At 36.3% G+C, this 14,126-nt stretch overlaps 1 protein-coding gene across 1 annotated transcript; it reads left to right on the forward strand.

Annotated features, from left to right (window-relative positions):
* Window positions 1-398: 398 nt before the first annotated feature.
* On the forward strand, window positions 399-2,616 carry LOC107565281 (ATP-sensitive inward rectifier potassium channel 1-like). The gene is made up of 2 exons (XM_016250502.1): window positions 399-455; window positions 1,151-2,616. The coding sequence occupies exon 2, from the start codon at window positions 1,158-1,160 to the stop codon at window positions 2,295-2,297; it is 1,140 nt and encodes a 379-aa protein (XP_016105988.1). The 5' UTR covers window positions 399-455; window positions 1,151-1,157; the 3' UTR covers window positions 2,298-2,616.
* The last annotated feature ends 11,510 nt before the right edge of the window (window positions 2,617-14,126 follow it).

Here is a 14,126-nt window from a genome sequence, read left to right on the forward strand (position 1 = left end):
AATGTAATGAGAACGAATGTTATATTTATGCATTATGCTGAAGTTAAATGTGATGGAACTTGACTGTTACCAAGTTGGGAACTTTTCTGGCCACCAGCCAGCGGTCTGGTGAAATTTGTTTAGCAGGTTTTCAGCAGCTAGATGTTTTCACATGCCATTTTTTTTGTTTTTCTATTGAACAGTGTATAAAAGTTTAAAACTAACTTTTACAGTGTCAGAAAGTTTAAAGTTATTAGTGAAAATGTGTCTTTTGGAATTTTTTATATTAATTTTGTGGTTTTTAAAATATATAAGCTGTCTTTGCTTTATGGTGTGTAAACTGTGGCATGTGCCTGGGATTAGGACATTTCATTGAGGATTTTAGCAGCACCCCGATGGTTCTATGCTCAGAAAGAGAACTTCATGGCCTGAACTTCAAAAAGCACTTTGTTTGCTGGGACGTTTTCAGTTTGCAGGTATGAGGCAAATACTTTCACATTTATGGGTGACAAAGAAAGCAATCAGTGCTTTACTGGTGTGGTTTGTTGTGTTTGAGTGGATTATGAGCTGCAGTAAATGCAGTATTTATCTATTATTGCCTACAGAGGTTTAGGGTTGTAAGCAACTTATGAATTTTAATGTGCTTTTCTTAAAGAAGAAAAATTAATTTTCTGAGCTTTACTTCTAATTTGTAAGGCATCAAATTATTATTGCTGTATTATGAATTATTAAGAGGAGACCATTTTTTAAAAATGTGTTTTTAGCTTAAAATATCATAATATTTAATTGTCTTTTATATGTTTGTATATATCAGTTAGATGGCCCTATAAATAGTTTCAACTATTAAAAATGATTTAGTTTGTATATTAGTATCTAAATATGTATTTAAAAATATATATGTATGTAAATTTAATATAATATTATTAATTGTCTATTAACAATTGTTTAAATTATTACAATTATTTAGTTTATTATTAAAGTTGATAATAAAGATTCTAAATACATGTGTATTTAATATGTGTATGCGTGTGTGTAGTATTTGTGTATATATAAATGTGTATATAAAATTAGTCTCTCTCGACATACTGTATATATATAAAAATTTAAATTATTCATTAAAAGTATTTATAGTGTTGTGCAACTGATAGACGTATTTCTGTTTTTCTACTAGCTGAAAGATGTTCCAGTTCATACGGAAACAGATTCACAATCACCTTGTGGAGCGGAAAATTAGGAGAACTCGTTTTGTTACCAAGGACGGCCACTGCAACATTAAATTTGGGACTGCTGAATATCACAACCATTTTGCTTTCCTTATGGACTTCTGGACTACATTTGTTGAGATTCACTGGTGTTTTGTAATTGTTTTATTTGCCGCTGCCTTCACGGGAAGCTGGTTCATTTTTGGTTTGCTCTGGTATTCTCTTGCAAAAAATAACGGCGACTTAGAAGTTCTACAGAACTCAGCTGAATCCCAGCGGATGAAGTGTATAGAGAACATTAACAGTCTCACGACCGCCTTCTTGTACTCTTTAGAGACCCAGACGACTATTGGCTATGGCGGTCGGGCTCTCACGGGTCACTGCCCGGGCACAGTCGCCCTGTTGATCATCCAGTCCCTCATGGGCGCCATCATAAACTGCTTTATGTGTGGACTCATTTTAGCAAAGATCTCTCTCCCGAAGAGAAGAGCAAAGACTGTAACCTTCAGTGAAACAGCAGTCATTTGTCTTTGGAAGGGGAATCTGTGCCTCCAGATACGAGTGGCCAACCTACGAAAAACTCTTCTTATTGGCAGCCACATTTATGGAAAGCTTCTCCGGACCACCATCACGCCAGAGGGGGAGACCATCATACTGGATCAGGTGAATATTGACTTTTTGGTGGATGCTGGGAAGGACAACCTGTTCTTTGTTTGTCCACTTACCCTGTACCACGTGATCGACACATCCAGTCCGTTTTCTGAAATGGCTGCAGACACTCTTCAGCAGCAAGACTTTGAGTTGGTGGTCTTCCTGGATGGGACGGCTGAATCCACCAGCTTGTCCTGCCAAGTACGAACTTCCTACCTTCCGCGGGAGATCAAGTGGGGTTACAGCTTCCTGCCAGTCATCTCTCGCACCAAAGGTGGGAAATACCGTGTCGACTTGTCCAACTTTTCCAAAACGGAGCCTGCGGTGACCCCGCACTGCGCTTACTGTTTCCACAACGAACATAACAAGGAGTTCATTCTCCACCAACATGTACGTGAAGGCATTGATAATCTGGGATTTGATGTTATTGACCTCCAAGACTCTGTTGATGTAACAGAAGGGTGATTAAACAGTTTGCTGCAGCAGCAACTGTGGTGGCATTTTGTACTGTGAAAGTTAGAAGCCACATAAAAGTGGAGAGGGGAAGAGGGGATTCGCTATAGTTATGTTCCCTGACAGACACATTGGCTGTGTTCCAAAACCTAGTGAGCTGCCTGTGTAGACAGACTTAAGGCATCATAAAGTATGTGCTTCTGACACAAAACCTGTTCCAAAAGGTAGCAATTGTGAAAACAATTGACCTTGTTTTGATCAAATTGTAATATCTATTGAAAAGAAGACAACCTTCTCAGTGGAAAAATCCATCCAAGATAGTGGATGAAGTGGGAGAATTTAGTGATTTAAATATATTATTACAATTTCTAATGTTTCTGAAAGAAGTTTCTTGTGCTCACCAAGGCTGTATTTATTTGATAAAAAAAATAAATCAGGAAAAAAATGTATTATGAAATATTATTACATTTTAAATTTACTGTTTCTATTTCAATATGTTTAAAAATGTTTTATTCCTGTGATGGAAAAGTTGAATTTTCAGCAGCCATTACCTCAGTTTAGTGTGACATGATTCTTCAGAAATCATTCTAGTATGCTGATTTACTGCTCAAGAAACGATTCTTATTATTATCAATGTTAAAACAGTTGTGCGGTTCAATATTTTTGTGCAAACAGTAATACATATTTTATCAGGATACTTTGATGAATAGAAAGTTCAAAAGAACAGCATTTATTTCAAATAGAAATCTCTTGCAATGTTATAAATGTCTTTATTGTCACTTTTGATCAGTTTAATACGGAAGTTCTAAGCGGCCATGCAATATAATTTTTTTTCTTCTCGTTTTCTCGTTATAACGACTTAATTTTCTCGTGATATCGACATAATGATTAAAGTCATTATAACGAGAAAACAACTTTTGTTATGTCGAGATAACGAGAAAATTAAGTTGTTATAACGAGAAAACAACTCGTTATGTCGATATCACGAGAAAATTAAGTCGTTATAACGAGAAAACGAGAAGAAAAAAAAATTATATTGCATGGCCGCTTAGAACTTCCGTAGTTTAATGCATTCTTGCTTAAAAATATTATTATTATTAAAAAAAAAAAGTCTTACTGACTGGTAATATGTATATATTCATCATTAACTTGATGGAAAACTATGGAGTACCATTTGCATGATGCACAAACTTGCTGGCTATAAAGTTGACAGAGAGGCTCAACCCACCTGTGGGTGAAACCAAACCCCAGTTACCATAGTAACCCATTCGGTTCTAGGAGGAAAATGAAGACGAATGCTGTAGACATGCACAATTTCAGATGTGTGATTTCATATGCTTTTTATATCTCGTCAATAGTTGATTTTAATCACAACAATCTTCTTTTAACACCATTTTATTCAATAGACTAGGACAAAAATATGAGTTCTGGATTCCCCCCCTTCTTTTAAACTGCACTGAACCACAAATAGATTTTTTCTGAATTATATATTTTTAGCCAATCTATGGGATATTTTGTATCCTCCATACTAACCCATAACTTCAGTGTAAAACTCTTTAAAACCCCAGAGAGCTTTCCAAATCATCACTTATGAGATTTCTGTAGAATGCTACCTTTGTAGACATCAGAGCAGCTCAGAAGGCTTTGGAATAGAGTTAGTATTTGCATATCTGTGTAATCTTACCGTTTTTCATTCGGTTTCATAAAGATCTAACTTCTAACAGAATCGCTGGAGAACAGTTTGGGGAACTCCATTAGAACAAGGTCTTTAAGTGCTCTTTGATTCTAGACACTGACAAGAAATGCCTGCTGAGTGTTCAACGGAGGATTAGAGCACAAGCCAAATTAGATTGAGGTGAAGCATAAGAGGAGTAAGTGGAACCCAGTTCCTCCTACCCCAACATATGTAACTAAATAATTAATATAATATTATTCATGTATTAAAGCATTAAAATAATTCAGGACCAGAGAGAGTCCTTCATGTCATAAACATTACAAGCAATTTCACATAACTTCGAGAGTAGATGCGATGTGAGAATTTATTAGATTTTTCTAATTGCCTTGTAAACATTTTGCTGTGCAGATTAAAAAGGACTGACCTATAAAAGACTCATTCACTCTGAACTGAGCGGCTTTTAGAAGGTCATAACATTTTAGAGGGTCTGGAAAGGTTTGATTCTGCATGAATGTCATACATTTTTATTCACTAATAGGTGAGTAATTTCAACATCATAAACAGTAAAGCTTCCTTTAATTAAATGTTGAAGCCTTTTATCCCGGCAATGGCAATGAATTTGCAGTTGCTTTGAAATTGGGGCTTTCAGGGGGTTGATATTTCTGCCTGGCAGCATTCTGAAAATCTGACCAGAGAACCTAGCAGTAGTTTAAGTTATGTCTAATAAAAAACGCATGCTTTACATAATATGCACATGGCAAACAAATAGCATAATGCAGGCCTACCATCAGATAATAATAGCCGTGTTAAAACATGGATAACTGTATCCAAATGGGTAGAACAATGACTTTTCACACTGCGCTTAAGCCTGGGTTATTGTCGTTCTAAAGCCTGCTTTTAATCCCAGGTAGAGAAACATTTCACACTTGTCATTTAGAAGCAGAGTCAGCACCGTCTTTTACCTGGGGTTATGAAATCCAGCTCTTGCGGACTAGTGCAGAGATCTGTAGAACAAGTATAGGTTACAGAATGAAATGAAATATGCAAACACTAGCCATGAAGAATTCTATGCTAGTTCATTCAGTAGCCTATTGTAGTTCAATTTTCACAAAGTCATGCTAAAAACATTCATAAGAGCACTACAAAGTTATCATAAATATAGCAATGATTATTATTGAAAACTATAACAGTAATATGTACTGTATTGTTGCATGAATAATAAACAACTGATAAAATTACCCACCCCTAACCTAGTAAAGTATTGACAAATTGTGATGCAATAAATATGGTATCATTTAACAATGTTCATCCCTCCAAAACGGAGAAAACATCTTTCACAAACATCTACATGTCTGTCTCTTTTAAAGTGTTTAGTGTATATATATATGTAGGGGTTATTATAGCACAATTCTTAACCCCACCCCAGACCTCACTAATTTTCAAACCCTGCTTACGGCCATGATTAGCAAGTGTGTGTTTGTGTATGAATTATGGAAGAATCTGATTCGTAGAACTGGATTGGTAGAGGTGAGGCAGTATGTGCTTGCGTATGTCAGTGAGTTGCACTATGCAGGGAAATGTCTTGATATTGTTGCTACTGGTCCAGAAAAGCATTGTTGCAATCATGTGGTGTAAATCCTGTATGATGGAGGATGTGATATTGTCCTTCAGGCTGTGATCATAGGCTGTCATCTGTAAGTGTAATTTCTGTTTAAGCTAATGGTGATGGAAATCGTGTGAACTGGGGTGAACAAGAGGACCTTTCCATTCTTTGGAACCATTCTTTCCTTTATAGTCCACCAACAAGTCCATTCAGGAAAAACACAATGCTAGTGCCATTATGTAAACAGGTTGCAGGCGCTGTTCATCCTACCAATCACAGTGACACCGCCAATATGCAAATAAGAACTTTAACCTGGGGTTTAGGAATGCACAGTGTGAAACGTCAGCATTTAAATATCCAAGGTTAGGCTAATTGTTAACCCCGGGTGAATTATGAGCAGCGTCAAACGTGAAGCAAGATAACCCAGGATAGAATGACCCATGGTTAACTATTTCAAATGTGAAAAGCCCTTTTGTCAGACTTGACATGTTAACCTAAACCCTAAAATGACGTGATTGTGCAGGGTTGCAAACGTGTGGTATTTTTAGCTGTTTATGATCACATAAAAGATTGTTTTAAATCATATTTTCAGCATGAACTAAAACTAAAGTTGTCCTCCAATTGTTGTGGCGTATACACATAATATCGTTGCTCTTTTGTTAGTTTTGACTGCTTCTGTTGTCCTCATTTGTAAGTCGCTTTGGATAAAAGCGTCCGCTAAATGACTAAATGTAAATGTATAAACCTCAACCTAGATTTTTCCAGTCATGCGCATGTTGTGTGGTTAACACATCTGAGTTAGATCAGTTTTCAGAACACCATCTGCCTAGTAGTATTACCTTTTTTTTTTTGCGCTACAATTGATAAAATACTCTCAATAGCAGTGGCTAACTGCTATTCAACCAGCAAGCCTCAGAATTGCAGCAACACTCCAAATCTCTTGCGCCCCCATATGGTCTGTCAACGAAACGGCAACTAAAACGTTTTCCCCCTTTTTCTGTGGGGAAGTTTGGATTGTCTGTGATTTAAAGAATGTGTAATGGTGCGTTCAAGTCATGTCGGATAGATCGTATTTATGAGTTGAACGCACATGAATATATATATAAGCTTTTCATTCTCTTAGCAAGATATGGTTCAGTTAGCCATCAATAAATTAGTCTTTTGAACAAATTACTGTGAACTACATAATTTTTCCCCCTATTCAGCCAGATGTAAGACCCCGTACCTGTAGTTTTCTTCATTATTGTACAACAAAAGGAAAGTCTTGTTGGACTCTGACTGTGGTTCTGTCACAGTTATTCATACCTTATATACTCTACTGGATTTATGAATTAACCAAATAAGAAAAGAACTGGAACGTAAGTGATGGTAAGTCGATATTTGTGACCACATGTGTCACTTTGTTTTTATGCATCACCTCAACTAAAAAGACATTTCAGAGTGTTTCTCTTTCAGTTCTCATCTAATAATTGTGTAATTTTATATCCTGCTGCATGACATGCCGTATTTCATTTAAAACTTTTTTAAACTATTTGTTTTTGTAATACTTGTTTAATTATTACACATGCTGTTTCCCCCCACATCATATTAATTGAGAAACTGTAAAACATTTGTACTTTTAAAAAAACTAAGGCAAGAATAAATTGAAATATGAATATCAAAGTGCAAAATTCTTAAACAAAAGCCCCTAAAATTATATTTGCAACAGCATCTTGGAATCTGCAACTTCAGCATAACCTTGAGGAAATGTTTCTCATGCATGCACACTAAATATTTTCTGCAAATGTCACTTAAGGGGCTCCTTCTGAGGGTGATTAAAAATATTGTATAATATTTGAGACATGTCTGTTGTTTCAAACAAAATAAATTGGCGCTATTTGCGTCTCAGTTGTCGCCTGCACCGAAAATTAGAGGAGTTCAGGATTAATATTATTGTAATATTGGTGCAGTGTTCGTCTTATTGCTTGGCTGATTGTTTATTATTGTAAAATATATTGAATAATATAAACTAAGTATCTAACGCAAAGTACAAAATATAAAAAATACAAATGTATTAAATATTTCAGTTTAAATCAATATTTCATGTACATAAACAGAATAATGTACAGTCAGCTGGTCATTATTGTATTTTTTTCTCTGCATTAACTTTGAGTTGTTTTGACTATCAAAAGTGCATAATGAGTTTTAAATTAAATGTGAAATAAATTGATTAATAGCATAAAGAGCAGTGATATTGCTCAAACAATGTTTCGTAAGAACAGCACACCTTGTCTTACACTCTGAGGAGACTCCCTCATTTTATTATTCATAGTTTTCCATTTTCATGAGGGTGTCCACGGATCAGATGTCAGACTAATGACGTTTCTCATCCCAAAGGTGTCATCTTTACTTCTTTTTGACGTAAGTACAAAACTTTCCCCACTGAAAAGTGAACCAACAAACATTTCTCAAATCCAGCTAGTATAAGAAACTAAAACCTGATTTGGTGAGTAAAATGCCTAAAATATTAGTTGTTTGCCCATACAGTAATGCTAGTGTGTTCTGTTAGTGGGTTGCTAGGGTGTTCTGGGTGGTTGCTAAGTGGTTACTCCTAGCAAGTAGTCTCTTAATATTCTGGCCTCTAGATATTACTTATGTCTTTTTCAGTATATCTATGGGATGTCCACCATCAAAAGCAGCTGAAGGTGACCACGATTAATTTGGTGGAAAAATAAAATTTTTGAATTGATTTACATTTATCAACCAATGCATTGTGAAAATGACTGCTTGGAAAAGATTTTTGCTTTGTACTTCAAGACACATGGGCAGTGTTGTGGGTAACGCATTACAAGTAACACGAGTTACGTAATCAGATTACTTTTTTCAAGTAACTAGTAAAGTAACGCATTACTTTTTAATTTACAAAGAATATCTGAGTTACTTTTTCAAATAAGTAATGCAAGTTACTTTTATTCCCCAATTTATTGACTGACAGCTCTCCTGTCCCCATGTTGAGAGAAATCAGAAGATGTTACTGTAGTTCTAAAATAAATATGAATATGCATTAATTCATCTGGTTCTCTTTTACTGAGTTGGGAGATTTTATAGCTCTGACATACTTATGAGCTATCTTTCTCTGATCAGTATTTGCTCGGCGGCGCTGTCAGATAAAGGACTCGCTGGCAAACAGCTTGAAGCTGCGGTTCTGACATGATCTAGTCATTTCATTCTCAACTAATGCCCACATCACACTGTTCCCAACCGAGACCGCGTTCCCCAAACCCTTAAGAGAGCATACGGCGCCGGAAATGATTGCCATCTTGTTGTTGTCAGGCATATAACAAACAGAACAAATATGCTCTCTGCAGTCCGAAGGCACCGCTGGAAGGTGGCTTCATTGTTTTTGCAGCGGCACGGAGGTCATCGCCTGAGGAGACCAAAGGCTTCTGTAGTCGAGTGCCCAGGCTTCCTGTGAGACTCCATTCTCTCTGAAAATCGTATGGCTTCTCGCTAACGGAACCCTGCTGGTCTGCAGCCAGCTGACTAATAGTGAACTTTATTCATTCAAATGTGTGACTCATAATTAAATCATGAGCGCGAGTATGGATGCATAGTGCCGCTTATGAGAATGGAAATAAACAGCTGCAAATTCGGCTCTCGTCGGCCCTCCAGGAGCCAAGCGCTCGAAAGAACCTGTGAAGGAAACAGTTAAATATTCACCACACACCTGACAGCACAAAAGCCACATAGAGAAATATCCATTAATTATCGCAATTCATCAAGTTAATAGGCTGTGTTTGAATAATAGTCTTAATATAAAAAAGAGCAATGGTTATACCTCATTAGGCTCTTTAATACTCTTCTGCACAAAGAGAACAACAGCACACGGCAAACATCATTACGAGCGCACATGCACACGTTTATGATGGGATATGGATTTTTCCCCCTGCTGTCTAATGAATTATAGCATTAAAAAGACAGGCAGAGATCAAGAACATCGAGATCAAGAGACAGAAGATGGGTATGACGGTCGGTTTCTCTACACTGGGCGAACTGTTTAGAACGCGCTTGTGTAACGTTGTTTCTCTTTATTCGTTCGTGACTGATCATCTGTGGCTTTTTTCTTGCTTCCCCCCCCCTCTCTCCCCCAACTTCTAACTAGGCTTTTAAATGCAAAGGCTAGAATCTCTGAACTGTTTGAGTGGACAGAACAGAAAAATAGAAACTAATCTGATGGAAGCTTCAAGAGTAAAAAACAAACAAAAAAAAACTTAGATTGAAAGGTCTTTCAATAATAACGCATTTGAGAATCTCACCTGTACCCATGAGTGCCAGTGTGCCCTGCATGTTTCAGTAAATGTAATAATTGGTTTTGGTCCAGAAAGCTCTTCACTGCCATGCTTAAAATAATTTTTATATATTTTTGTGGCTTGTTAGAATGGGAGAGATAATGGTAGAAGAAAAGTTCTGGGTCGCATGGATACACTGAATTCATAGCATGCATGCAAGCATCAAAATCTTAGATTTTGTTTTCTCATGCAATGTCAAAATTGAGAAAGAAAATTATTTAGATTTTCTGTATTTGGCCTATCTAAAAACCATGGCTGACTACACTGTCCAAACATTTGGAATGCAGTTGTGCATGCACGCAGTGGCTTTAAAGATTCAGTTTACTTCCAGGCCAGTCTCAGCTGTCGTTTTTGCATTGTGTAGTCTGGGTAACACTATATATCTGGTGTCTGAAGACCAAAGGCCCGATTAAATCTGTCAATGCTCCACGGGTCCGCGTGTTGTGTCTCGGATCAAGTTGATCTGAGAGGCCTTTGAAAATATTTGCAGTGTTTATTTTCAAGGTTATCATGTGTGCACATCCCTTGTTCCATTAGCGTTTAGTCTTCATCCGCTGCCTGTCACGTAATAGTGTTTTATCCAAACTCTCCGGCTGACATCTGAAAAATAAGATCAAGGTAAAGTGGTGTGAACATCATACAACACAATTTGCCTCCCATTATTGTAGATTAACAATCATTTGGTAAACTAAGACATTCAGTGTTTGGACAAAAAGTCACATTTAAAAATGTATGAATATAATGTCATTTTTGATTGACCTTTTTCAAGCACAATATTTCACTAACAAGTTTGTTAGGTTTTAACACTGCTGTTTCTGTATTTTTGAATTTTTCTTTTAAGCAAACGATTTACCTTGATGCTTTCACTGAAGTCGCTCCCTATTGAATCAAATGTATGCGTTGTCCCACAAGGTGCCTGACTATACAGAACATTATTGAAGTAGACTACTTAATTTGCGTAGGCTATTAAAAAAAATCATGCCCAGTTAGTAACAAAATGGAAGGGAAAATAGTAATGTTATTAGTGGAAAAACGTGCACATTTCAAAAAGACTTGTTTCGGTTGACTGTTATTTAAAGAATCGGTTGAGTGATTCAATGACTCTCAAGACCCGTTATACCTAATGGCTTAACAAGTAACAATGTAACCTGCATTGTTTCCCATCACTATAAAAAAAACAAGTCCACATGCTCAGACTTGCACCTTTCTTGCTAAATCACTTTCTCCCCCCCCCCCTTTATTTTTGAGTTTTTCTTGCCACAGTAGTTTTGCCAGGTTCTGTGATTTGCATCTGTTCTCTGTGCTGTACCACAGACTGCTCCACTGCTCTCATTAGAAGACCCCTAATGTGAGTGACACACAGTGAGTCAGTGTCTAAAGTGATCCACAGAACCTAACTCCAGCTAGCCACAGCACTGTTCACACTCCATAGATCTGCACACACAGAACAACAGAATGATTGACAAACAGAAAAAGCATGCCGGAAAAGGTCAACCAATTCATATGGATACTTCATTCCAATTACTTTTAATGGGGTGGATGTCTAGAATTGTGTTACAAATTCTAATTAGATGGGCTACAGTAAAAGCTGTTTTAAAATAGCCAATATCTACACACCTGTTGAGCACATATTATTCAATTATAAGGATTGTTTATATTAATTATTAGTAATAATCAGAAGTGTCAGGTCCATTTTAACAACTAGGAATGGATGTATTTTATCTCAGATACAATTATCTTGATTATTGTAATATAAATTATTATTATAATAATCATATAATCATGTTTTATGTAGAATTTTTAAAAAGGTTTTTGTCTATATTGGTTTGGCATAAACAGTGATATATATATATATATATATACACATAGTTTTTTACTTGAGTTTTAGCTTTAGGTATTTTAGTACATAAAGTTACTAAATTAAAATGAAAAACTACATTTAAATAATTTGGTCAGTCCAATTGAGCTAAAATCACTTGACTGACTTAAACAAGTATGAAAAAGACATTTTTTTTTTGTTTAGCAAAATGAAGGGTGATTGGTCATAAGTTTTACATCTGATTCCTGTAACTTTTTTAGTGTTAATGTGCCTTCTCAGATCCAGGTTTAATATGCAGACATGTCGTAGGTTGATTCCCACGAAAACGGTAAACTGAAAACTGCATGGCAACAACCAGTGGTGTGAGTTTGGGACGGAGCTATGTTTTTTCACTGACCAATGGTAAATGAGAGGATACCTGTTTGACAACAGTTATTATTTGATTCATTATTCTATTTGGCAGACATGACACAGCTCTAAGTGCATAACAGAGTGACGCCGGTGCATTATTCAGGGTTTTTCAGAGCTTTCAGCGTCAACACAACAACAGAAGCCTACGTCATGGAATCGGCCCACCATCTGACTTTTCGATCACATCTGAGCCTTTCCGAAGGGCTGCAGAGATGGAACGGCTCTTCAAGTCCAACTCCACGCTCCTCTCAGCTTTCAAGCCGCTCAGCTAATTCCTTCACTAAGCTGCACCTACCCTGAGGAGGCACTGAAGTATTCAATACTCAGTCAATCCATTAGGAACTGAAGCAGCTGCCTCAGCTCCAGCCGAGAAGAGATTCAATTTCCATGGAGCTGAAGAGAAGCCTGAAACCTCTGAATGAATACAATAACAAATTCCATGAAATTAATAATTAAAGACAGAGAAAGACTGCGGGGACCAGGGTGAGTCGATAGGAAGAATAAAACCATATCCCCGTTTCAGATATATACATAAGCCTGCAGCCCTTAGAAAAACCTGAACGGGGAAATGAAAACACCATTTGAAAGCCTTGTGGCATTTTCTGTTCCTAGGGCCTCCCTTCATCTCTATCCGTGCTGTTCCTCTCATCGCCTGTTTGAAATTCAACATTAAACATAAGCATTTAGTCTCAAATGTCCGTTATTCATCTGTCTGGTTATGGGGCCTGTGCTAAATAAAAATGTCAGATGAACTAGATTTTAAATTTTAATTAAATAAAAAAAAACATTTGTATTTATTTTTGAAGGGACAGTTCTGGGGTCACTTGATGCACTAGGGGGCGATAAATCAACAATAAAACAAAATACATAAAACGATAAAAACTAAAATTTTAAATATTAAAAAATAAAATATTAAAAAATAAAAACATATTTAAAAAATGTTTTAGTATTATTTATGTACTATATATATATATATATATATATATATATATATATAATCAAAATATTAAGTATAAAAAGAAAAGCTCATTCAAAATATTCATTAAAAACTATAAATTACACTTGATTTTTTTATTTTCAGTTAAATGTATTAATTAATTTCATTTTATTTCCAGGTTGTAATTTTAGTGCTTCAATTTAAACACCACAAATTACAAATCGCAACTAACTGCTAACTGAAATATGTTTTTCATCTAATGTTTGTATTTTTTTTATTTCATCATTATTTCAATTAACAAAAATGTTTTAGTTTTAGTTAATGATAATAATCCTGATATATATGATGTACATGACATCAGTTTTAAAGAGACTCTATTAGATTGATAAATTGACAGCGGGTGAACGGGAGAATAGGAAGGTAAGCCACAACCTATTTATAACAGGCTGTTCCAGGTAAATTACAGGCAAGTTCCAAACAAAATCCGCTTGTGTTCGAAAGAGACGAAAGAAAAAAAAAAAAACCCTAGAGCGGCATGATCCTGGTACAAAAGCTTGTTGTCTCGGTCTCTGCTCTCCAGGGTCTAGACACACAGGAACATTTTCTTCAGATGGGAAAGGGGCTTGTTACTCCGCCAGTATCAGCAACAATGTGGGTGCCTCTCTCACACACAGAGGATAGAGATACTAAATGTGAGCCGTAAAAGGACAAGCAGCCACAGGAGCACAGAGCCAATTAAAGCCGACAATAGAACAATACAGAAAGCCTCAAACTGCTCCAAATAGGCATAGGCCTCAAATTTAAACCCCTTGCTTTTGGGGAAACCAGTGTCATCTTCTTCAAGCAGAAGTTGGAGAAGAAATATGAGAAGCTTTTTATTATCATTCAAACAGAGAGGAATCTGATTGGTTGCGACACATCAAGCTGAATATAATTAGAACTGAGGCCGCATCCTTCAAGAGTTTTATTTTCATGCTATGAATGATTTACGAGATGCGAGCATGTGAACACCATCACAGTCTTATGATTACCTGCAGGAAATCAGGAGGATTTGTTGGCAGCATGTCA

Source organism: Sinocyclocheilus grahami, unplaced genomic scaffold (genome assembly GCF_001515645.1).
Source record: "Sinocyclocheilus grahami isolate Dianchi unplaced genomic scaffold, SAMN03320097.WGS_v1.1 scaffold991.1, whole genome shotgun sequence".
Lineage (NCBI taxonomy): Eukaryota > Metazoa > Chordata > Actinopteri > Cypriniformes > Cyprinidae > Sinocyclocheilus > Sinocyclocheilus grahami.